General features: G+C 38.5%; 2 protein-coding genes and 1 long non-coding RNA gene across 15 annotated transcripts in view; 1 reads left to right on the forward strand and 2 right to left on the reverse strand.

Annotated features, from left to right (window-relative positions):
* Nucleotides 1–2,011: 2,011 nt before the first annotated feature.
* LOC109642485 (lipopolysaccharide-induced tumor necrosis factor-alpha factor homolog) lies at nucleotides 2,012–9,897 on the reverse strand. 13 transcript variants are annotated; one of them, XM_069530572.1, is made up of 9 exons: nucleotides 9,803–9,883; nucleotides 8,460–8,508; nucleotides 5,720–5,770; nucleotides 5,496–5,549; nucleotides 5,332–5,379; nucleotides 5,168–5,215; nucleotides 4,775–4,828; nucleotides 2,977–3,118; nucleotides 2,012–2,888 (listed from the first exon to the last, which is right to left on the reverse strand). In XM_069530572.1, the coding sequence occupies exons 1-9, from the start codon at nucleotides 9,866–9,868 to the stop codon at nucleotides 2,783–2,785; spliced, it is 618 nt and encodes a 205-aa protein (XP_069386673.1). In that variant the 5' UTR covers nucleotides 9,869–9,883; the 3' UTR covers nucleotides 2,012–2,782. The 13 variants fall into 13 exon arrangements, with proteins under 13 accessions (XP_069386673.1, XP_069386670.1, XP_069386676.1 ...); XM_069530569.1 differs by having other exon boundaries at nucleotides 5,720–5,848; XM_069530575.1 differs by lacking the exon at nucleotides 9,803–9,883 and adding an exon at nucleotides 3,829–3,880.
* A 426-nt stretch (nucleotides 9,898–10,323) lies between these two features.
* LOC109642483 (cell death-inducing p53-target protein 1 homolog) lies at nucleotides 10,324–14,789 on the reverse strand. Its single transcript, XM_020107292.2, has 5 exons — nucleotides 14,633–14,789; nucleotides 12,211–12,354; nucleotides 11,480–11,533; nucleotides 11,187–11,334; nucleotides 10,324–11,061 (listed from the first exon to the last, which is right to left on the reverse strand). The coding sequence occupies exons 2-5, from the start codon at nucleotides 12,335–12,337 to the stop codon at nucleotides 10,956–10,958; spliced, it is 435 nt and encodes a 144-aa protein (XP_019962851.2). The 5' UTR covers nucleotides 12,338–12,354; nucleotides 14,633–14,789; the 3' UTR covers nucleotides 10,324–10,955.
* Nucleotides 14,790–15,065: 276 nt separating this feature from the next.
* Nucleotides 15,066–26,852, forward strand: part of LOC138411233 (uncharacterized) — a 34,634-nt gene continuing 22,847 nt past the window's right edge. Inside the window, exons 1-3 of the long non-coding RNA XR_011243889.1 lie at nucleotides 15,066–15,836; nucleotides 18,621–18,726; nucleotides 19,102–19,275. This is a non-coding gene — a long non-coding RNA (uncharacterized lncRNA). The remainder of the gene's footprint in view (nucleotides 15,837–18,620; nucleotides 18,727–19,101; nucleotides 19,276–26,852) is intronic.

A 26,852-nucleotide genomic window follows, 5' to 3' on the forward strand; every position in this document is an offset into this window, starting at 1 on the left:
GGATGGAGCTGGTGCACCGTTGTGTCTGCAATGTTTCTTTGATTTCCCATAGGATATGCTACCACTAGTAATATACACCAGACTTGCAAAGCAGACATTACAGTTAGGCCCCCACAGACACGACTGTGAAGCAAATATCACGGGTCAAAGTTCACGCCAAGTGCCTCACCACAGGAAGTAAATATTTGATTTACCTACTTGCTATATCAAACTGGAGGTGAGCAGAAGGTGAAGGTTCACCACTGAAACATTTGCAGACATGTGGCCATTACAGTTAGGGGTTTGGGTTGAGACGCACTGCTTGTTATATCACTGGAATGAATTCCATTTGTAGCAGAATACAGTGAAAGTCAGGCCACACATGATTATCCACTATCAAAATGAACAATATATCAGTTAAAACCTTTAAAATCTTTATATACAGTCTATGGTTAAAACCCAAAAGTTCCCAACATCACCGAACGTGAACTATGTACCTGTTGTAATAGGACACAGAAATACGATTCATCCGTCTGTACAATGAATCACATGGAAATCATTTGCATATGAATATGGTTGATGTAATGCTGTGGAACACAGTCACAGCCATAGCTGACAGGCTAATCCAGACATTGAGTCCTTGATATTATGTAAGCAGCAGGAGCAGCTGCTCTGGTTGGTGATAGCAGGGGACTGACTGGAGTGATGAAAGTTTTTTTTACCCCCTGCTTCAAAAGTGCTCTCGAAGTCAGTGCTTAATTCACCATTATTAAGGTAGATATTTAGCAACAGCAGACATTCTGAATCATTGATGCGAGAAAAACATAAAATTATATGAATTGTATAATTAAATTTGTTGATCTGAGCCATTTTATGAAATATTATTATTCAAGTCATTTCCCAAACCAAGATGCTACATATTTTTTTGAAAGGGAGAATTTGATGCTTTCTCTTTTAAAGTGTCGGACAATTCAAGACAATTCTGTGAATTTAGGAAATTGTGATGAGGAAATTGTGCATTTTTAAAGGAATGGTTAGCTACACCATTTGCAAGACTCTTTCTGTGGCGGTTGCCAGGTAACCAGTGGACAATCCACGAAGTTACAAGCTCAGCTGGTCTCCTGCCTCCAGTCATTCAGCTGCTGAGGCTGCTGGCTGCTGCTTCATACTTAACCTACAGGTATGAGAGGGTATATTTCCCAAATGTCTTTTTAGTGGCCACACATTTAATTTATTGATGAGAAATTAAGTGTCTGATGAACTGATAATTAAAATAACTATTCATTACTTACAATCCTGACACTTAGGTGAGGTTTGTCTGGTGTGTGCTATCTGTGCTGCTTTGTCTTTTGGAGTCCTTTGACACAAAGAAAGGCTGCAGTGGGAGACAATAGAGCAGAGAAGTGCTGACTAACTTGGGTCATCAGTCCTAATCAGGGTAATCTAGTGGTTACTATGGTCACAGTGTGACAGGACCTTGTTAAGTAGGAGCCATCCCATAATCCCATGTTTATCCCACCTCAAGTCTCTTCTGACAAGACACAAATAGAGGGCACAAAGGAAGTCCTCAGGAGAAAGCTCATTGGGCTGAACATACATCGCATGTTATAGTGACTCTGCAACACCTTCCTTCACACTTACACAGTGAAAAACCTTCACAGCTGAGGAGTTTTAGTTTTCTCCTCTTGATCAACAATGGACATTTACCGGTTTGGTGCCAAGTTCAAGGGTTTCAGTTATGAAATCATAACAGCGGCCTAGATTTGTTGTAAAGGCATGTGTGCTGTGCACGGTGGAGTCTTTTTAATTCACATCTTATCTTCTGTGCTGTTGGGGAGTGGGTACGAGACGGTACGGTTCATCATGAAGAAGAAGTGGCAGTGGTGTATTGTGGGAAACTGATGCTTGCTCTCTCTTGGAGTCTGCTAGCTCTATCTGCTAAATGTAAAATTTAATTTGGTCTTAAGCCAAATACACAACCATTTGCAACTTTTTGGACCCTAGCAATTAAAAAAAAAAAATCTTCTCTCTCTTCATTTATTTGTCTTTATTGATGAAATCACAAACCGAAAATCACACCAGCACAGACTACATCAGGGTATATCGCTTAAATCATAGCATGAAATCATTATATGGATTGCAAATATAATACACAACTTCTTTCCTCTTGATATTGATTTTTGATATTACTCTCTCTGGATCATTTTTATTCCTTTATTCCACAAGGAAACAGCATAACTTCAAAAGTCATGTCATGTTTCTGATGACTCTCATACAACAATCATTTCTGTGTAAACTGTATCTTACTGTATGTAAGTATTCTTTTACCTTACCCCTCTAGATGGCACTGCAAACTATATTCCAGTTTGTTCCGATCAAATTGTGTGAGTGTCACTGAAGCATTATTCGCTGTATATTCTGCTAATTAAGGATCAAAGAACCAATAAATTATAACATGATTATATTATGATTATTTGCTGATGAGAATAAGACTTTCTTGTGGAAACTATATAAAACAGGGCATTCAAATGTAATTAAGAAAATACTTTCATTTCACGTTGATGTATCATGTATTATATAAGGCATCATCAGATCAAGTAAAAAATGTTATCATGAAAATTATAATTTTCACATTCTTAAAACACGATGATGCATTTTAAATAATAAGATTTAAAAAAAGAAACCACCAACTTTCATGAGTGAGCTCAGTGACATTTGTATAGACTGGTTTGGCCCCTGTACAGACATCAGTTTCATCATAGCTCATTTTTACATCTTTTGGTGTTGAGACGACACTTCTGTTTCATCTGCGTTTATAGACATGCAGGATAGTTTTACATATGGGGCAGGAATGCTCCACATCCTTACAAGCATCCGCAACCAAGGGGATCCAGAAACAAGGCCAGCACCTGGAGTTGAGGATTATAAAGTCAAAATAATGCTTACTTAGTGTGTGTACCAGTGTGTGTGTGTGTGTGTACGTGTGTGTCTACTCACAAAAAGGCAAAAAGTACACCACAGAGCGTCCAGCTGAGCACACCTCTTTTGTACTTGATTATACTGAGAACAGTGTGGCGGCAGCCAGGACATACCATCTGTCCTGGAGCCTCCTTTGGCAGTTGCTGCACCATAAACATCACTGTAGAAAAAAAAATACTTGTAGGAGACAAATATGTCACTGAAACAACCATGTAAATTCCCCTGAGTACACTGGGTATTGCTGTGTGTGAGTAAAGGTACTGGTATTTGAGTGCATGGGAAGCTCAGCAAGGTGGTTAGGTGTTCGACCCATGCGGGTGAAAGTGTTTTTGTGTTTGTTTATCCGTGGAAATAGACTTAGGTCAATGTTCGGCACGTCTGGAATTAGAAGAGCTGCTGCGAGCTGTTGGTAATTCTGTTTGATCAACTTAAGGACCTATTGGTGGCACGCAGGAATAATGTTAATATAATGCTTATACCGACGCTGGCCGTGGAGTATCCTGAACATTGCATTACTGCACCGCACCCAAGGCTGAGAGCTGTTTAGCACTATACTGTTTAAATCTTCTAATGGGCATTTAAATTGTGTGGGTCTAGTGTGAACTGCTGTTGAAGGGATACTGCAGCAGCAACTAGGAGGAGGATATCAGAGGACATTTAGGCTAAAAACTTGGTGTAAAAGACACCGTTTCAAGTTGAATTTGAATGTCGGAGCTTACAGACACTTGGATAACAACAAACGAGCAGTGTGGAGGGATTTTATGGAGTTTCTTTCTGTAGATGTGGTCACCATTTACTTAAATTATAACCATAATAATAACAACCACATAATAATACTTATTATTATAACCACGTGGCCACAAGGCTCACCTGTGTTTGGATTGACCATATGCCCCTCTCTGTCCAAAATCCCATCTTCATTCTGCAACACTCTCACACACACACACCATGAAGAGGCTGAGATTTATTGGTGAGGTCAAATTGTTATTGATAATTATTGGATTTGGCTGCAACGCTGTTTACCCTTGAAACTCCAGAAGCGTTTTGTGGACTCAAACACTTCACCCACCCCTCCATTGGCATAGGGGTGAGTAGATAATAAGTGAATTTGTATTTTTCCCTTAGCACGTAACACAAACTCAAAGCCAGTAACTCAGATCTTGCCGGAAGTTGGAAAAAAAGCCAAACTTAATAAAGCAAACTGTATGAGAAAATCATTGCAAGATTGAATGGTAAAGGATGACACAACGCAGATAAAGAATGCTCTTAAAGAATTGATTGAATTGTGTGGTGAAGTAAAATGTACATATGAATCTGTATTGGATCTGTTGTCATGTGATGAAAGGGGGAAAACATGAAATATTGTTTAAAGCAAAAAGGATGTTTAATGGTGTTTTGCTGATGCAAAATTGTGGGTTTCATGCAAAGCAGTTTAATTGGAAATGTTACTCTAAATAATAAGGTTTGGAGTGTTGTATATCAAAGCGGTAGAGTGACGTTAATCTAAACATTGTTTATAATGTTTTTAGTGAACACTAAAGTCAAAGTAAAGTCAAGTAAATTAGAAACCACATATTCAGCACAAGAAGCTGAGGCAGATAAAGCTGCACTTGTTGCTTATGCTTTTAAAATAACTCAAGCTCTGGAGGAACAGAAGCAACACCGAGGGGAAAAAGAGGGAAGCTTCATTCGGAAACTGAACAAGCTGCATCCACTGGAAAGTTGGCAATATAGCAGGCCTCTGACCTGAAAAGTTATTCTCATGGTCCCATGCAAGCAAGTATGCAGAGAGAGTCAAATGAAGAGAGACCCTCACCAGGTTGCACAATCTGAGGCTGTTGTGGGGAGAGATGGTGATCAGGTGGGTGAACTGGATATGAGAAGAAGACATTTAGCTTGAGAAAGATGATTCAAATAGAACAACATTAGAATAAAAGAGAAATAAGCAGATAACATGAGGGCAGCACAGTGGTGTTCGCTCGCAGCGGATCTCCAGCTGTGTTCTCAGATTTACTTTATACTCGGACATTTGCATTCACACATACATGTCCTTGCAGAGGTTCTCCAGAGTTCAGTGCATGTGTGAAAGCAGACCCTCAAAAGAATAAGCGCCACTGATAATGTGTGGAAAATTCCTGATGACTGGCAAACTGTTATTGTATTTCTTATTAAATTCTACATAGTTGGACAGTTGGAGAGAGACACTCACCAGGCTGTACATTCTGAGGTTGTTGTAGGGCGTATGCATATTGGTGATCTGGATGTGGAAAGAAGACATTTAACTTGAGACAGGCAAACCATCTCTGTACTTTTTAAAATTAAATTCTACATATATTTACTTTTACTGGGAGACAGTTGGAGAGAGACACTCACCAGGCTGTACATTCTGAGGTTGTTGTAGGGCGTATGCATATTGGTGATCTGGATGTGGAAAGAAGACATTTAACTTGAGATAGGCAAACCATCTCTGTACTTTTTATAATTAAATTCTACATATATTTACTTTTACTGGGAGACAGTTGGAGAGAGACACTCACCAGGCTGTACATTCTGAGGTTGTTGTTGGGCGTACTGGTAACCAGGTTGGTGAACTGGATATGAGAAGAAGACATTTAGCTTGAGAAAGGCTTAAAAACAAAATAAACACAAGCTCTTACCACATGAATTAAGATGGCAACAATAAATCAAAAGATTAAAATGGCATTATAATAAAATAGAAACAACAGAGAAATGGTAAAGATTAAAGTTTGTGGTGTCTTACCAGGATAGACGATAGGCTGAGGAGGGGCTGACGAGGCTGCAATGTCATAGACTGCAAGTGACGTTGCAGGCACATTAGTCACTGTATAGGTAGGTCCATTGTTCACATTCATGATGCCTGTTAAACAGACTAGGGAAAAAAGCTTATAAGGCTCAGTAGAGCACATACCAATGCCCAACAGTCCCTATAAATTCAGCCAGGCTGCACCAAATTTCACACAATCAGAGATATCAGTTCTCTAAATGTGCCTTTATTTCAATGTCGGAATGTTAAAAAGGTGAAAACAATTTCCTTGATGTGCCCCCTAATTTGGGACCGCCCCAAATTTCAATGGGTTCCTCCCAGACCCATATCACATCCTTCCTCCAAGGCTCAGTAGTTTTTGTGTGAAGTTGCTTACAAACACACTAAGCAACAAGAGTAAACCACATATTTTCAGCAGGATCCATGAATAATTAGCTGGGAAACTGGTAACAGATCTCACAATGTCAAAGAAAGTGATTCCTGGATCCGCCCCCCGATATGGATACGCACCAAAGTTTGATGGGTTCCTCCCTTACCCATACTGCATCCTGCCACTTAGTTTCATGGCAATCCATTTAGAAGTTTTCATGCAATATTGTTAACAGACACACCATAAAAGAAATTTAACTTCAGACAGAGGCAATAAGGTAATAACTTGAATTCAAAATGTCTTCAAATGTTCCACTGTTCTCTCCCAACGAAGGAAAGTGAGGCTTAGTGTTTAAGATGTGGGGATGTGGGTCCAGATCTAAAGCTTGAGGCATCACTCTTTTAGGGCCATTTCTTCTCTTGCCAGAGTGAAAACCTGCAAAATGATATCGCCGGGTGGCATCCAATGAACAAATGCTACCACACTGACTCTGTGCAAGCAAGCAGGTTTGGTGACATTAAATATTTTACACTTTAAAGGAACAGGTTTTGGTTGTGCTTTTAGATGTTACCCTCCATAGCTTTTCTAGTTTCTCATTCTACAATAGAGTTGCTGTCGAGCTTTAAGTAGGTCATCTTCTCTGTAGGTTAATTATTTTATAAATCCCACTGTTCACAATGCAAATAGAAAAGGAATATTTTGCACCCGAGGATGTCCAAAGAATCCACAAACAAGTTCTGCTATGTATCTGTATATCAATCAGAATCCGGGATTATATGCAGAGGAGTGTTGGCTTATTGAATTTAGATAACAGAAACATTTAATTTATTTGACTTATAAACACAACAGACCTTTTTCAACAAATTATATATTATTATAATTATAGCTCAGTTACATCCGCTGGGACAATAACAGGGGGCCTGAAAATAGTTCCCCAAAATGTAATGCAGACATTTTTTATGTTGTAATCATCGTGATTTAACTGCAGCAAAATAGTGAGAAAGGCCAATGGAGGTCAATATGCAATAAGTAAAAGACAGCATGCAACGTTTGACATGTAAAATCAAAACCTCCAATAATATCTGATTCTGTACAGCCAATATTTTCCCCAATAACATACATGTTATAAAACAGGAATGTTTAAAAAAAGATAAACCAAACATTAAAATGGAACACAGAAAACATACCTCTGCCAACTTCCAACAGTCTCCCTATGAAAACAATCTGCTATATGCAAGTTTTTATTGGGCCCACACCAAATTGCACACACTCATAGATTCCAGTCCCCTAAATATGAGCATTTTTTCATCAAGATCCTTGCATCATTATCTCAGAAACTATTGGAAATGTACAAAAAGAAATGCAGTTAAAGAAAGTAAAAATAACTTCCTGGATCCACCCCTTTGTCCAGATTTACACCAAAATTTAACAGGTTTTTTCTTGGCCCATAATCGATCCTTCAGTTTCATGAACATACTTTCAAGAATGTTTGCATAATCTTGCTGACAAATAAACAACAGGGGAGAAGCTTTACCTCCTTGGCGGAGTTAACAAACTAAATCCAATGTGACAAATGTGTTTTTTTTCTGTAGTGTTGTAATCGTGTCCATGGGCTTGGGGTGATTTTGTTTGTCTGTCAGAAGGATTACGCACAAAATACGGGATGAATTTCCACAAAACTTCAGGAAATCTTTATCACTATCCTTAAATTTGCTACATAAAGTATTTGTATATTTCCACAGATTTCTTAGAGAATACCTCATGGACTTTGATTAAGAACTCAGGCATGCTCAGTGCACTGATATTTATGAGTGTGTGTGATTTGGAGTGGATTCAAATAAAAATGCAGATCTAGCAAATTGACCCTTAACATCTGTCTGACAAACCAAATCAACTGGTGCACACATACACACCAAACACACATACAGGTTTATAGTAGTTGTCTCCTCTCACCAAAAAGCACAAAACACACATGTGCATGCTCAAGTCTAGTTTGCATTCAGCACAGAAGGTTATTGTGAACTTATGTCTTTGGCAGTCTATATAGGAAAATATGCTTAAAACCTCAACAAATATCGACACAAATATATCTGATTTTGAACAACAGAAGCAAATGAATGGACAAAATCAGGGGAGCAGGAAGATGTCAGGCTCTGCTGGCATGTATTGTTTTTTCCATCTATTGCTTTTGATGTATTGCTGCTTATTTCAGGAGTTGTACATGTGCACAGACTACTGGACCTAGTTGTGTTTCAAGGAACACAAGCAAGTCCAGTTGTTTATCTGCACATTTACAACTCCTGAAGATGCCCTGACTTGGATTTTCACAGATCTCTTGCTGCTTACCTTGGTAAGGAGGACCGGAGGGTGTGTGAGAGCCTGTCACTTGTTCTGTCTGCGATGTGTTAGAGAGAAGAATTTTATTTTAGGAAGAAAGGAGGAGGAGCAACACTTTGAAAAAAAAGTTGCAGTAAATGATCTGTTTTTGAATGTTGGACACCCACAACAGGTGAGGCCTGCTTGCAGAGATACCCTGAAGGATAAGTGTGACAAGAAGTGAAAAAAAGACAACATTGCCACCAACAGGTAAAAATAAAAGAAACTGCTGCAAGAAACTATAATAAAGCTTATTCTGAATATTTTAAGTGCATTATGAATAAAAGCTTGGCCTGTATAGAAGAAAACCTACACTGCACTTGTGTGGATGTACTGAAATACATGTGTCAATTTGCTGGTGGGTAAAAACAGTGTATTACACAGTAAATATCACAGCTCATGTCACAGCCTGATGATAATAGTGGTCTGCAGAAAATCAAAATATCCATCATGAAAGAGTCATATTAAACAAGAGGGTGACGCGGGCTCCTCTGAAGAGAAATACAGTTCAGAATGTCACTCAGATCATGTGGGCTTAAGAGTCATCAATCATAGATTGTGTGAAAAGCTTGGCTGCCTCTGTTGTTAGGTATGGTCTTATATGTCTGAAGTTAGTGTGGTTTACTGTCATAGTACTGGCCACTAATTATAGCAAGAATTTAAAATCAGACACCACAAACAAAGGTTAGTGAGTCTGTGTAAACATACAGACTATTTTGCTTTCATTTAGATGTAAACATGAATTATTTAACCAATTAGATCCATGGACCATAGCTTCAGTCACTTTTTGCGGCATGCCTCTTGTTTTTTGCATGTAAATAATGAACAGTGTCATCGGCATATATTTGTATATTAACTGATGGACCCACTAAAGGCAGGTCATTTATGTACAAGCCGATCAGTTCTCAACAGCAGCACTCTGAAATGGACACTCAACGAAATGCTGTTATCATTAATGATATTAAATACATGTATCTTCCTACCGTGACATTTCAAAATATCTGCTGTGGACAAGCCTTTTGCTGCCATAACGTCTCCATTTATTCCTAATGATTTGGCCTCTTCCCTACATGTTCCTCTTATTCTTTCCTCATATAACTTCACAACCTTCAATGCCAGTATATATGTTTGTTATCAGCACTCCAACCAACATAACTTTAAAAGTAAACTTGAATAATTTCTGCATAAAAGATATTCCCACATTTATGTTATCAGGATTCTTGTTATACATTGTCATAAAGCTGTATAGCTTGAAATTTATAGGCAAAAAAACAATATCGTAAATAGATGATGGAAGCATTCTTTTCACATACCCCTCTAGATGGCACTGCAAGATTCATTCTAGTGTTGAAGCCACAGACGACAAAGATGGATGCCATGACAGCTCCCCAAGGGTGAAGTAAAAGCATCTATACTAGCATCTGGCTGTGGTATAGGTAATAAAAGTACACTTAGAGAACATTTTTGATGAAGATGGTTTGTGTCATTTTAGGTGTTCTTATCACAATCATGGACATCCCAAGAGTCAATTTTTCTGGTAAGTTTAGCATTATTATTTTGATGTCATATACTTTTAAAACGGGTTGAAATATCGTTATTGAGAGCTGAGACTGACTCTGGATTGGTCCAGTATGTGTATAGGTGGGACTTCATCCACCAATCACTAGAGCTCAGACTCTGGTTCCAAACAACGTCATCAGTGCAGGATGGCTTCATTTCTCTGTAGTGGGAGGAAGAGGGGATGCGTCATCGATCTTTATACACACATTTTAAAAACGTTAAATGACTTAATAAATGGTACCTCTCAGTAATAAAGTCGAGACAAAGAATGAAGTTACATTTCATTGAAGATTTATTGGTCATTTATTCATTTTAATAATTACATGGTATAAGCAATGAGTTGTTCTTATTATTATTGCACCTTGATTAAAATGATTATAATCCCAGTTATTTTATACCGTCAATATATGTTATCTTAGTACTGTGCCACAAACTATGACTCTCTTTTGGAAAATATTTTTATAGCAGTAAGTGAAATAAATTAAAACATTCAATATGCTGTTAAGATGAAATCAATTTAATATCTTGAGAGAAAAGTGAATAATAGGACTTTACTTGCACATGCCAAGAAATATCCACTGGATTTAATAAAAAGAAATCCCTTCATTTGTCACTGATGTGTATTATATAGGCACATCAGTCAGGTCAAGATAAATAATATAATTATGATAAAATATTTTTGACATTTTCACATTACATTTCATAAAAATGATCACACATATAAATCATAAGAAGAAACTGTAGCCTGAGGCTTGTGTAATATTTAGAGTTAGGGTAATGTAACACAAATAAAAGGGAGTTCAGTGACAGACAGGTTTGGCATCTTTTCAGATGTCTGTTGGGTGATAGCTTGTTTTTATACCTTTTTATTTTTTGTTATTTTAGAGTAAAGACGACACTGCTGTTTCATCTGCGTTTATAGACATACAGGACGGTGTTACACACTGGACAGGTATGCTCCACATCCTTACAGGCATCCACACAGAAAGGGATGAAACAGCAAGGCCAGCAACTGGAGGGGAGGAAATTTAAAATAATGCTTGATTACTACTAGTGTGTGTGTGTGTGTGTGTGTGTGTGTGTGTGTGTGTGTGTGTGTGTGTGTGTGTGTGTGTGTGTGTTGGGGTCTCTACTCACAGGAAAATTCCCAGTATGCCACAGATCAGCCACGTGAGCATACCATTTTTGTACTCGGTGTTACTGAGAACAGTGACTTGGCAGCGAGGACACATCATCTGTCCTGGAGCCTCAGTCGGCAGCTGCTGCACCACCACCACCTGATTCACTGTAAGTAGAAACAAATCTACTATTACTGACAATCACAATCCACATATTCCCCAAGATGCATCACTGAACATGAACCTGTCAGAGTGCCAGACAGTTCTACACTTTTAGTTCAGCATATGTTAACTTAGGAGAGAGACACCCACCAGGCTGCACGACGTGAGGCTGTTGTGGAGCATAATTGTAAACAGGTTGTTGAACTGTAATGAGAAGACATAATCAGACTTTTCACTTGAGAAAGGCTTAAAAACAGTCACTAACAAAGGCAATGACCCAACAATACCTGGATTAAAGATTAGAATCAAAATGTATATATTGACACTGAGGGAAAATTAAGAGACATTAAGGTGAAGATACATCTCATAGGCTGGTCTGGGAGGATGCACAGACAGGAGAGGATGAAGAAATGAGGGTAGAGATGAGGGAAGAACAGATGAACGGATGAGGGTAGGGATGAAGGGATGGGGTAGGGATGAAGGAATGAGTGTGGGGATGAGGGATGAAGGATGTAGGGATGAGATTTGGGATGAGGGAGAGAGGATGAGGATAGGGATGAGGGAAGGAGGATGAAGGGATGAGGAAAGGTGGATCAATGGATGTGGGTTGACCGTCTTTTTCTCTTCTCTTTTTCTACTGAAAGAAAAGGTTGTATTGAAGAATCATAGATAAGCAACGAGTGACCAGGTATATGTCGGACTGACAGTTGATGAGAGGTGTTGTGGAGACGGGGCCCAGCTCCTGGACCTAAGTTAACTTGTTAACTTCATAGAAACATTAAACGCACGCTCCTGCACCATGGGTTAAGATGGCAGGTAAAATTTGAAATAAGAACAACATTACAATAAAAGAGAAATAAAAGTCAAATGACCAAACTCACCAGGATAGGCAGCAGGATGAGGAGGGGCTCCCTTATATTCTCCTATGTTATAGTCTGCAGGGAGGCCTGGGTATGGTGGTGCTGGTATATTGTTCATTTGCAGCGGAGCTTCCGGATTCATTGCCATGGTGCCTGTTTAATGGACTAGGGAAATAATACTTGTTAGGCAGAGAAAATAGAAAATGTCCTTATCATCCAATGATGTTTTCAAATGATCCCCTGATCTGTGGCAATGAAGGGGATTAAGATGTGTGTGTGTGTGTGTTTGTGTTTGTGTTTGTGTGTTTGCATCATTTCTCAAATGAAGTTGTTCAATAGCAAGTCAACACCTAATGGTTAAGTTGCTACAAGAAAGACAGGTTGGGTGGCACCTCAGTTTCTCATGGTAGTGGAACAAGTTTAAAAGTTTCACTTATAAGAACAATAGAGCTCTGATATGAACACACTTCACTTTCTCTGTAAGTAAATAGTTTTATTAATTAATTAATTATCTTACTGTAGTATGACTTTTATCTTTTATTAAACAGTGACTCGATCTCTCCCCACTATGGCTGTAATACTCTGTCATAACCTCAAGATCCCTTCTCTGTAGGTCAATTGTTTTATTCATCTCCACATTTTACTACGCCAATGGAAGAGGAATGTTTTGTACTTGAGAGTGTCCAGAGAATGTGCCAACAACCCCCCTGTTATTATGTACAAAGTGTTGACTGATTGGATTGCAGTGTCATCTGTGATGTGAACAATCCTTGGTGAGAAACATGTGTTGATTATCATCTGTACTCTGGGTATGGTGGAGGTAAGATGTTGGCAGGTTCACAACAAAACTATAAACACAACAGACCTGTTTATAACCTATTGTCATTTGTCAAAGATGGAAAACAACATGTGAATTTTTTTTTTATTATGATAGCTCAGTTGTATCAGACATCCCAGGAAGGCAGTAAACAGGGGGTCTGGAAGTAGCTCACCTTAATCTAATGTAGTCATTGCTCTGCCAATTGGAGGTTATGTTTTACATTTGTAAGTTAGTTCCCAGGGTTACACAAAAACTACTGGATGGATTATCACGGAACTTGGGGGAAGTGGGAGAGACATTTTGGTGCAGATCCGGATCACTTGCCACTTTCTTAAACATTGTCAGATTTGGTGTTTTTCAACATTTTGAGTTTGTGCAATGATTTGTGTTGATCCACATAAAGATCAGAATCTTGAGAATTCAAACATGTTGGGTACTGTTGGGGACTTGGCAGAAGTATGCTTCCTACTGAGGGTCATTCAGTTTTTTGCAATGACAGGTCAGAATGTCTGCTGTAAAAAAAGGCCTTTGGAGGTTTCATTGGGACCCTATGAAGCGGTAACAGCAACATGCTAAAGGCTAACGTTTGACATGTAAAATCATTACTTCCACTAATATCTGATTCTGTGCCTCCAATGTTATCTCCAATAATATCACTCCCACAAAATTAGAAAAAAAAAGCGAGATCTAAATCCAAGAAGCACCAATTCATTTTTTCAGAAGATTCCAACTTCATATGAGTTTTCATTCAGGTTTCAAGTTCAAATATTAAGCCTCATGCTGAATAATCCGAATGTTAAACCTAAAACAACACCATCACCTCGAGTGAATAAACTCAGCAGCTGTTTGTGTCACAATTTCTCTCTTTGCCTGCATTTCTGTGTGTTGCATATGTATTGTACAATTGGCAAATGTATTTCTGACAGGGATTTATTCGTGGTGTTTTTTATAAAAGTGACCTACATGTCGTCAAAGGCACGAGGGTGTTTTCTTAATTTGCTTGTATTTTTTTATAATTGCAAGAACTCAGCTCCCTTGGACACCGTATGACGCATCCAGTCCAGCAACACAGGCTGAATACTTTCAGTAATCCACAGGGTTTAAAATGCAGTAAGATGGCACAGCTCGTTCAACCTGTTTGATTGACCTGTTGCTCTTATTCCAGTCATGCATACTTGCTCAGTTGAAGTCTCCTCTCATGATTAAAGATTCAAAGTCAATGGTGAATTTAATCAAAACATTGCCCCTTAAACTTAATTTCTGTTTGACATAAAAAAACAAATTCACTTGTCAGTGGATACACACATAACAACAAAAAATACACAAACAGGTTTACAGTAGTTTTCCCCCCCACCACAAAGCACAAAACACACATGAACATACAAGTTTAGTTCAGCTCAGAAGGTTATTGTTAACTTGTGTCTATAGAGCTCAGAATATATGAACCTCAACAAACATCGACTACTTGTTACACAGAAATGTTCATCACACTCATTGTAACAAGGAAATTCTACTGAGTCATATTTTAGCTTTTGAAGAACAGAAGCATACGAATGAACAAAATCAAATGAGCAGGATTTAGCTTTTCCCATCAATACCTTTTATTGATTTATTGTTGCTTACCTTGATACCTTGGGTGTGAGAGAGCCTGGCACTGTTTCTTCTATGACGAAAGAGAGATAAAATGTTAAATACACTGTAGTGCGTCAGCAGGGAGGTGGAGCAACACTGTGACGTTGCCCTAGGTGAAGATCACATATATTAACATATCACTCTATAGTACAAGACCTACACTGTCACCACTCGTGCAACATTTCCGACTCTTTTATGGTATTGAATGGTTTCATTTGTTAGCTGTATTTTATATTACAATATTCAATAACCAAATTCTTTAAAATAGCTATTGATTCAAAACTCGTTTTTTAAGAGGGGAAGCTGTGAGACAGATCTCAGGTGTGGTATGTTTGCAGAGATCACATGACCAAACAGTGTGACAAGAAGTGACATGGCTGAAAAAAAACGACTGGAGATCTATAGATCTTTACTATAGTAAAGAACATTAAAGCTCGACTTATGTTAAGGAAATCCTCCACTGCGCTTGTGTGAGATGCACTGAATGTGTTGTGAATGGAAAATACAAATTTGTGTGCTCATTTGCAAGTTGGTAAAAGCAATGCAGCGCACAGCAAATATCACAGAAACATCAGTTTTATAACATATCAAGTACTCAGAGAGACATTACACACGCAAACACATATAAATATATTTATATAAAAGGTGGGAATTGTATGGGTTAAGATTAGAGTTTGGCATAAAATATTAATGGTTAAGGTCAGGGATAGGGTTTTGTACGGCTGTCCATGTGCAAAACTGGGTGCGGTGTGTGTGCATGCATGTGTGTGTGTGTATTTGTTTTTTCTTTTCAAATGCTAAACCAGCTGGGCTTGTAGTTTCTGGGCAAACACTGCATTACTTGGGGAGTATTTCAAGAAGTAAAACAAGCATTTAGTCTGAATATTTTAGGTACATCCTGTTTGACACTGTGTGAATGTGAAGCAGGGCCGGCTATGATACTGCTCTTATTTTGAACTAATGAGAAACTGTTATTAATTCAGTATCTACTTGTTTTTGGACTTTTGGATTTCTCTTTGTTTGCCCTTTTAGTTTTTCATTTCCTGTTTTATTTTGAAACTTCTTTCCTTGTGTGTGCCTTGATTCACTTTCTGTCTTATCCTGTTTCCTGCCCTTGTGATCCTCAGCACTTGTCCTCATGTGTTTCACCTGTGCTCAATGATCCCTGCAGCCTCGCTTGTGAACCTTTGTCTCTGTAAGTTCAACATATGTATTTCCCTTGTCTCTCAGTTCAGTTTTTATTCATGTATTTAGTCCGTCTTTCTTTGCTGTTTTCCTGCACAGTTCCCTTTAATAATACACAGATATGTTGGCCTGATACGTGTTGAACACACAGACACACACACACATATTCTGCTCCCATAATCTCATATCTTTTAAAATGCTGTTATTTTTTGTGCAGTAATTCAATGCTTCATCCCTCAATCAACTTATGAATATTCACCAGTATCAGCTTTACATTTACTGTAACTCTGTAATAATCCAACCACTGTGAAATGACATGTCTATTCTGTCTGTTAGTGTTGTGTTAAGTGTACTTGTCTTCATATGTTTGCACATGGAGCTGGGAGAAACAATTCCATTCCGCTTTGCACTTCTTGTACGGTCTGAATGACAATGAAGTTCACTTTGACTTTGACATGAAACAATGAACCTGTTGTTTCATTTACACTCTTTCAATTTACGCTCACCAGCCTAAGCTTTAGTGCCTGCATTTGTTTCCCTGCGTTGGACCATATCAAAGTTATATTATCCTTGAAGGGTGTTTCGAAAATGATTGACTTTATAGTAACTAATACAATGAAAAACTGTGTTTTGTTTGTGTTTATTTATCTTATTTTATGTGCCATGACATTTTGTTTAAGTGGAACTATTTGATTTGCATGAAATAGTATTAAACGTATGTTGGTGGTTTGAGCTTATCATGTTATCAGAGTTGCACTTATTTAATCATCCTCAGCAAGGAGTTGGTCTATGATTTATTTTTTAGCATGATTACACAAAAACCACAGAATTAGTTTCCACCGAACTTGCTGGAGGGATGGGGCCTGGGAAGAAGTCATGACATTTTTAGTGGGGATGTTGATTAAGGGGCTTATCCAGAATTTTCTTTTAACTGTGATTTATGACAGACGAATCATCGATGTTACAAGACCACTTCCTGATTACTTTTAATATCTATATTAGAACCAGACGTTCATGTGTGGTATTGAGTTGCTGTATGTGCGCTCCTAGTTTTACATGTAATGCTGCATAGTGGCCACATGGTGGAGGCAGTCAACCAAGAACATTGAGAATTATGTGATTACCCAAGGTGCAAAGTAACGAACTGCTTTTACTAATAGATACAGTTTTGAGATGTTTTTTTTGCTTATATTTTCACTTCATGCTATTCAATACTTTTAATCCATATTAAATTTAGAGATACATATTTAATACCATAATTATATTATAATTACATTTTATATCTTATATTCAAAACATGATTATGATATATTGTTGTAGGTTCAAATACCAAACAATGGTTGCAGAGGGTTAGATGATGCCCTATACCCTGAAGCTTATCAGTGCTACTTTTCTGCAGTGCGGCTGATCCCAGGTTGTCATTGACTTTGATTATTCTCATCTTTATGTAGGAAAATGCAGCATCTGGTTCTTACAGTTATGAGAATCACAGAATCTGGTTGAACTGAAGAGTAGCTGTGATTTTATCACAGTTTCTACATGGTTATCACGTTACTGCCTTATTCAAAGAGCAGCCTGGTTACAGGAATAGTTTATTCGTTACTGTGTAATGTTATATATAGCATGAATCTTAAAGGGATAACTTAACACTTTGAATTCTGTCAACATGTGGCAGCAGTAGATCTCACTATAGTATTTTAAATATCTCTGTTGTGCACAGATGTAACACACATCAGGGAGAACATAGTCTCACAGGCTGCTGCTGCAAAGAGACATTAGGAAGAAATATGGATGGATTATAAAAGCAAGGCCATGTAATGAGATGGCAACAATGGCTCAAGAGGTACAGAGCAGTATGTTCGGCGGTTCAGTCCCTGGTTTCTTCTGTCTGCATTCCAAAAGACACTGAACCCCAAATAGCTCCTGATGGCTGTGATGACAGTGTGATAGCAGCATACAGAGGCACTATATGGATATGTGCATGAATGGGAGAATGCTGCTTGAACTGTTGGTGGTCGATAAAAGTGTTAAAGGGCTATGTACAGTCCATTATTACCTCATACTCATGACTGACATGTAAACACCCATTATCACCTGTCGTGGCCAGCAGCTGCCTACTCATACACCCAGAAGACACAGAAAAACATTAACATCCATTTATCCGAATAATGTCAGAACTGTTATTTTATTCCATAGAAATAGGTGAGTGTGTATAAATGCAGATTCTGGTGATAATTTGTGTGGGTTCGTCACTCAGAGCTACACCCTTCACATAAACACTTATTTTTCTGTTGGGAAAATATTGTCCATGTAGCTCTCTGGTTTTTTTTTCTTTTTGATTCTTTGAGAATTGTAGTTGGAAATTCATTTGCCATTGCAATCGCCTGACAAATCTTTTGTCGAAGATGTTCTTGTTAACGTTGAAATATTCTTGGCTATCTACGTATTTTAATGTGAAACTTTTACCTGAAATGTTTAGTCTTCAAGGTAGCAGCCTTTTCTCTGGTTATCTCTGCAGAACAGAGAGCTCTCATGACTTCTAAAGACTCTTACCTGCAGGCACACACACTCATTTGTGGGTCGTGTTGCATTGACAAACAAATAAACTCTTTGAATTAGTTTTAATTAATCCCAGCAACACAGGTCGATGTGTTTGGCTTTGAGGCGCTTCATGCTCATTTTTGTCTGACTGAATGTCAGATGAGGTTCTCACCTCCGCCTCTCAGTTTTGTCAGGAGTATCAGTCAGGTTAAGAAAGCCTCCTTCTTCAACGTGACATCTTCTCTTTCTGTAGGTTTCCACCAAGAGATAATGCGGTGACAGCAACAGGAGGCACGGATCACTCGGGTACAGCTTTGAAGAAAAAACATTGGCAGACTACACCATGCTTATAAATTCATGTAAATCAGACACATCTATTCTGTCTTAGTTTAGCTCTTTTTAAATTAGATTTCTTTTTTCAGGTCAAACCCAGATACTGTGTTACCTCATCATCTATCTACTGATTCCAGAAATCTCTGTTTGTCAGTCTGTGGCTCACATATCTCAAGAACCATTCATCTTGTCAGCCTCGCACTTGTCATATAAGGGCCCAAGTTAGTGCAGTGTTCAGTTTGGTGTGATTTGGACATATGATGAGTTCAGTATTAATGAACTATGAATAAACAGGCTAGATAGATGAGTTAGCATTATATGTGATTTAAATGAATCTAGACCTCAGATTAAAATATTTCGTTTCTTTACTTTTTCATGATGTACCTGTCCTGTGCTTCCAGTAGCTGTCACCTCATTATCTCTCGGCGGAAACCAACAGAAGGAGAGGATGTGAAGTTGGAAGAAGCTTTCTTGGCCTGTGACCAGTGCACAGCAACAACAGTCACAGTGATTCTGACTCTCCAGTTCAGGATTCTGCAAACTGCGTCAAGCTTCACCGAACTTTGAGTAAACAGGTGAAGAAAGAAAGCTTCAACCAGCAGTGCCGCAGCCCCATTTCAAAAAGTTTAGAAACTGCACTTGTTTCTTAACTTTAGAATATAGATTTAAATTGGCATGAACCCAAAATACACACAAAAATCATTAGTTTTAGACACTCAAACTTTTCTTATTTTCCCATTTTTTCTTATTGGCTCAGTCAACCAATCAATTACATTTCTATTTGTATAGCCCATATTAAAAAATCATAGGGCTTGACAAAAATCTATTATGGGCTCCAGAAAAGGTTCTAATAAAATTAAACTCTCACAAGCTTTTAATGTTCCCATAACTCATATTGGACTGAACATTTCAGTTACAGTGAGTGCACAGTATGCAACATAATAGCAGGTTGTCATCTACGGCTAATATATGTTCAGCTGCATATATGGTTCCGCAGCCCAGTGTGAAGTGTCACTCAGCGATCTACATATTGACCCAAAAAACAAACATTTCCAGCATGAAATGTGTCTTTCAGTCTCTGCACTGCAGGGAAACCGTTGCCAAAACAATCTTTTAATTGAGGCAGGATGAAGAAACAGTGCTGGTTAATTATCAACATCAAAATGAATGAGCATCACTACTCAGAAAACATTTAACAGCTCAAAGAAAGATTACTTATTGAGAAAACACTACAGTGCATAGCAGGCAAGTGTTCTGTTATTTTTCGTGCCTGTCTGTCAGTCAGAACCATAACTAACAAATGTAATACAATTTAGCCTTAACTTGGCAAGATAACTGGGGATAGGATCAGGATCTGTGCTACCACTGATTTTATTTTTCTATTTTTTTTCCAAATCTGTCAAAAGTCACGGTCACAGCATGGGATCAATGTAAACAGTACAATAAAAAGAACATTTTGGATTCTGACCAAGCATGGTACATAACGTTGGGGGACTTACACATTTGTGTTATAAAAAAAGCAGGATCAGTCAAAAAACATGGCTGCCATGAACCGCAATTTCTTAGCAAATCTTGGCTACAACTCTTTGAGAAGTGGTCCGATCATCATAAATCTTAATAGATATCATCTGACCTTAGTTGGGGATAGGTCTCCCAAAGCATTTCCAGCCTGACTCATAAGACCCCAAAGATGTGTAGCTAGAGCAGAATCTGAAGTGACTTTAAATTATACTAGTAGATGTCATCTTTCACATCTTGTGTTATGTCCTTAACATCCCTGAGTTTCCTTTTCATCTGATGAGACGGAGACAATTGATGAAACCTTGAGTGCACAATGAATGAAATGTGTGATTAGTTAACCACACATTGCCGCTTGCAGCTTTAATTTCATATCTTCTACTGCAGTATTTGTGGCTGCACCACACATATGCCCACAAAATTAATATATCCTGCTCCTCAGGTCTCATGATTTCCGTTTATCAATTTATTTTTATTTTGTTGGCTTGTTTCCCTCTACTAATTATCAATCTCTCACTCAATAACATTCACCTGTGAATATAAGTTAGAAGATTTGACAATTATCCTGCGGGGCTAAATGTAAGAACGAATGTCAGAGAGAGTTTCTCCTGCCAGCCCCCTTGTACAAACTGTATAATGTCCAAGTAAGCCCATGTGAGAATACAGCAAGAGATTATCCCAGAGCAAGTGGGTGTGTTGATGGCATTTTTAACACACGACGAAACCTTTTAACACGCGACGGAAACCTGATCTCAGCAGCTGAATTACTTTGCATTATGCCTCCGCCTGCTGCACCACCCCTCAAATCAACTGAGTTTTTTGTATTGTTGCAAACGTGTGTGAACGGAGAATCTCTCATTAATTTGTTCATGTGTGAAAGGAAATGTCTGGAGAAAGTTTGGATATAAAGTCATCAATTTCATACCATGAAGCAATCTGAAGTGTAGGTCACTCAATGTTCTGGGTTTGTTGAAAAGGAGGTCAGGGAAGAGGGGACAGCAGCTCAGTGGAGTGGAGAGGGCAGAGAAGGGAGGTGAGGAGATGCGACATGGAAGAGCGAGGGGGAGAAAAGCTGGTGTGATAATTGCAGACCACCGACAGCGTGGCCTTTCATATTTCAACAACCTTGCTCTTCATTGGGCTCCCTGGCAGACCTCGCTGTCTGGCCCTAAATTAGTGTAATCCCACCGGGGTTGTCTTCAGCTTTTAACCAAAGAAAGACATGATTCAACCTGAATTTATGTCCAGTCTTACATGTACACACATTTTAAGGAATACGTCAACAGGATTTTGAGACTTTCCAATACAGATGCCATACGACTTCTTAAATATTATCAGGGTGTAAATTCCTCACTGGCACAACTTTCACTGTGGATCACTAGATCACAAAAAAGGGTGTCAGTAGTTTTGGTTCTTTAATCTCAAAATTTATAACTTTGCCTGCCTCTTTTGCATGTCTTCATTTCCTCCAGCTCAGCTTTGAAGCTCTTCTTCTTCAGCCCACCTTCCCTATTAAGCTGACTCTAAAGGTTTTAACCAGCATGGCCCCTTCAGTTCTACCTTTGAGATGTGCAACATCCAAAAGAATCTTACATCCCTTTGTAAAGGTCTGTTTCTATCAAAGTGTTACAGTGAAGCTTCTCATAGAAATAAATGGTGTCAGAGGCTCAGAGATAGACACTATACTTGTAGGCACTTCCGGATCACTTTTTCAAAGGGCTGTTTGAGGGTTAAGACTTGGTTTTAGTGTTAGGGTTAGAATGAGGTTAAGGAAAGGGGTTATGGAATGTATCATGTCAATAACTGTGTTCTCACAAAAATAGAAAAACAAATGTGTGTGTTTACCTGGAGATAATGCTCTAATCAGTTGTTTCACTGCATAATTTGAGCCTCATTATGTTGTTTACAAGCAGGTATCATAAAGGTTCCTCTCACTGCTTTTCTGTAGAAATTCATACATTCACCTTTTTTATCTTTCAAATTTATAGCTCTCGCTCTCATCCATTCTGTCACCACATGTCATCGGGCATGTCCTGTGACCTGCCTCACCTGCTTTGTGTGCATGCCTGTGCCTGTTCCTGTGTGGGTGTCTAAGCTTGTTTGGTGCTGAAAAGCGGAGATAAAGGTCAGGCAAAGCAAGCCTACCAAACCCCTCATCCAGCGGCAACCAGGCGTTCCTTTTGCTTTGACCGTCCCAGCAGGGGGCGGGGTGAGGAACACTGTGGTATTTTCATTTTGATGAGACTTCACGGATTCTTGAAGGTAGAGGCTTGGTGAGCTTCACTGAACACAATGCACACAACAGTGAGAGCGAACATGCGATTGGAAGCTTGAGAAACTGTTTAGTGGCAGCTTAGCATGAAATACAGAGGAGGTGACATTGAAGAATGTTTATCAGTGACAACATCCATTTGCTCTGCATCTGTTGAAATATCTTTTCCAAGAACGTGTTGTATATATATTATATTAAATTACTTTTATTATTTAAAGCATTATTTACTCTTTGACTTTATAATTACCTCTGTATGCTAAAGCTTTATAACCAGAGGACTGTAAAAACCTTTTTCCTTTTTTTCACAATAGGGTATAACTATGGAAATAATGGAGTGAGGTACTATGAATGGAAATAGGAAGTACCGCAGGTGGGGGCAGGAAGTACCCATCATAAAAAAAAAACAGAATGAGTAGGAACTTTTTAGAAAAGATGAGGTCATTTGGACATCCTGTAATGTTTCCAAAGTGATGTTATACCATTAAAAAAAGAACCAACTTGATAAAACCAAGAAAAAGATTAGTGGAGATTATTTTTACCCCTAGAATGAGGAGAACTGGCTGCAGATTTTACCCCAGTTTTCCTTTCACACATGCCAAGCACAGCAGGAGATTCTCTGCACAGACGCATTTACAACAGCATCAAATCCTCAGCGTTATTCAGGTGAGAGCTTGAGCAGCCGGGTGCAACAGACAGAGGCAGGGAGTGACATAATGTGACAACACACAGACACTGGTGTAAGCTCTTATCGCCACAGGACATCTTCGTTGGTGTCTTTTGTGTGTGTGACAACACATAAAAGATGGTGCTTCTGCAGATTTTCTACAGTCTGGTTCAAACAGGCCTGGGTTTATTTTGGTTGCTGTCTGATAGAGCCTTATTAACTCTATTGCAACATACTTTGTATAATTCCAGTGTCTTTATTCAAGTACTTTTCTGACTCCAGTGGGCACTGAAACTGCAGTACTTGGACTCATTGTTCAGGCATTGTTCTCACTAGCCCATCCCTGGGATTTTTAACTTTGTTTATTCCCACATTGCACAATTCTAAGCGACAGAGAATGAGAAATGTCTAGTTGTGTTATAATATCAATTTGATTTCTATAGCTTTTATATTGTCTCGTTGTGAAAATTGAAAATGTCTTAGTATGTCACCCCCTGAATGGAGTGCAAATAATTCCACCATCACTACTCTGTTTGCCCATCTGTCTGTCACAGCAATAAATCTGACCATAGGGTCAACACCTGCGCTATTAGATTATTTTGGTAACCGCATGGTATCAAAGTTTTAGCCTAATGCTAATGCATAGGAAATATATCGAAAGTGCACAAAGATGCACTTGAAATCCAGTTACAGATAATATTGATAAATATTTACACATTTTCCTCTATAGCATTAACATTAATACCTGCACCACACATCATCACACAAACACCCACATAAATGATATATAAAGCTTATCAAGTCTGTTTTATTTTACACTACCATTATCAATATACAGTATATTGTTATTTTGCTGCTGTGTATCTCTCTTATTGTCAAGCCTTATTGACCCTTTGAGTGCTCATTAGACAAGTGCTATATAAATACTGTCTAATTATTTAAGATTGCAGCACAGGTGGAGCATCTATCTGTGTATCTCTAGTTTGAAAGATATGACCCCTTTTCTACACTTGAGGGCAGTAAGTTTAAAAGTTAAATTTGCATTTCATTCTCGACATTTATGAATCCTCTGCTTTCATCTCTTGATTCTCTCCTTCAGCCTTTTTCAATTGCCTCTCTTGTAGGGCTTCATTGAGATTCTTTTCTGTGCAGCGAACGGTCAGTCAGCCAGTGAGTCTGTAGACAGATATATTGAGTGACAGTCAAACCCCAGGTGATTAGCTTTACCTCTTATAATGCAGAGAGAAAGCTTTTTGTGAGGAAGCACATAACAAGCTCACATGGCCACTTGAGTGACATATTTTATATCAATAATAATCTCACAGAGAAGAACCAGGGACATAAAACTGATTGTGACAACTCTACATTTCAGAGATGAGCACGATTCACCAGTTTGTACTTATGAAGCATAGATTAAGACGTAAATTTTATTAGAATTGCTTTGTGTTTGTGCAGGTGGGAACCGAGCGTCTAGTTAATGCGAGTATGACTAGAATAGTCTCTGAAACAAAAAAGAACAGATTAGATCTCTTCTAAAGTGTTAATTGTGTTGATGATCAGCAGAAGGAGGTTATTTTTAGACATGTTATTGTGCTGCAGCCAGCAAGAAACACAAAAGACAGATCTCCAACATGGATCCATGTGCTGTCACTCTCAGACATTTTTTATATATTAAATATTTATACATTTTTCTTTATTCAAGAGTGCACATTCTTGATTAAAGGTAGGGGGAAAAATCAAACCAATATGTTAAAATTGTATTTTTGTTGCAAATGTATTTGTATATCCAGCAGTGATTTCATTATGGTGATACAAGTCGCCTTGCATACTGTCTTTGGTTAAGAGTAACGTCATATGGATGAATAACCGCAAAGAGATGCAAAACAACCACACGGAGCTTCTTAAAAAAATGAGTTTGATTGGGGTTTTATTTGTCTGAGCCCAGGGACCCATTATTTCATAATTTATCCATGGGCAAACAAACAAACAAACAAACAAACCAATAATGTTCTGTTGCAAACAGCTCATTGATACAACTCACAAAGATATTGATGAAACAAACACGAACACTACCTGCATATTATTCTCTAGGACAGAAATGAAAAGGCCTTGGGTCTTTGTGGTTTCATGTCGTCTTTCTCCCTTACAACCGAAATTGGATTCATTATTTCTTCAGTATCCATTAAATTTCATGCAAATATATTGCTAATGTTGTGTTCTCATCTCTTTCTACTCATAGCTGTCCATTCAAGATGCTCTGAAAGTGCACCTGCACACACACGCATGCATATGTCTGTAATGACAGCCTAAGAGGACTAAATAATATGAATTATTCCATGCCGTAATGTATATTTTATTCTATGATGCTATTAAGTGAGTGTACATGTGACTGTGTTAGAGTTGGAGAGGCTACATAAGTGATGAGGGAGCTGACATCTAGTCGGCGGTCATTACAAAGATGGGCCGTCTCTAAAGACTTTCTGGGACAGAGGACACTCACAAGGGCACACAGAGTCAGATAATGAAAGATTAAGAATATGATTTCTGCTATTTCTATCTTCCCGTGGGTTCAATTATTAATAGATGGTGGTGCAACACATAACAATCGACACAGTATTAAAACTCAATCATCAATTCACTCTCAGGATATTTGTGGTAACCCCTGGTTACATCCCTAGTTGATGACTTTGACCTTTTCCCAGTTGATACAGAGACCGGTCCCTGATGCGGAAGTTCACCTGAGCAAAATCCATTTATTAAAAAAAGGCAAGGGATATGCTCCCTGGAGGTCAATGAGCAGCAGAGTGACATGAGCTCTTTTAGGCTGATTTGGGAGCAGAAGTGATGTGGCATTCTGGATCATCTGAAAAGTTTATATTGAGCATGAAGGAAGATAACCATGGTCTGTACCAAGAGCTGGGTGGCATAGAGAGTCAAGTGTGGTCTGGTTCTTCTTATGTTGTACTGTGTAAGGTGGGAAGACAGGGAGAGAATTTAGGATAACTAAAAATAAAGACATCTTGAATTTCCTTCAGGATCAATAAAGTATCTATCTATCTATCTCTATCTAGTCAACAAACATGACACAGAGCTTTCTAGATTGGTGTGAAAGATCTTGATATTTTTTATACTGTAAGAACTGCATTTATTTTCTCCGTCCTTGGTGACGATGTATGGACAAAAGACAAATTCTGAAGAGTTTAACACCATGTTTTAACTTTAACTTGTAGCAAGAGTTTATCAGGTTGTAAAATGGAGACACAAGGACATTTTACTAGTGAGTAAGTTATATAACAGTCAGGCTCATCACACTACATGACATGAAAGCAGTGAGACACACTCTCCAGCTGAGGAGCAGCTGTCTAATGCTTTCTCCCTGTCGTGATGTGGGAGGAAGTTTCCGCTATATCCTGAATCCTGACAATCATACAGCTGCTTGAACCCAGCGCTTACCTCTGACAACACAGTCTGTGGGTGGTGAAGACGAACTTACAGCCAAACACATTTTAATATCACAACTTCTAGACTTCATGTACTTTGGATCTGCTTTCTCCTCTGTAGTAATGTCAGAAGCAAAGAAGCATAACTAACTTTAAAGTCAAACTTTAAGGTCATACTGTACCTAAAGACGGACGACATGACTGCTCCCAAAACGTGAAGCAAAGTGTCTCAATCGAAACCTGGTGACTCAGGTTATA

This window comes from Paralichthys olivaceus, chromosome 8, assembly GCF_024713975.1.
Source record: "Paralichthys olivaceus isolate ysfri-2021 chromosome 8, ASM2471397v2, whole genome shotgun sequence".
In the NCBI taxonomy this organism is placed as follows: domain Eukaryota; kingdom Metazoa; phylum Chordata; class Actinopteri; order Pleuronectiformes; family Paralichthyidae; genus Paralichthys; species Paralichthys olivaceus.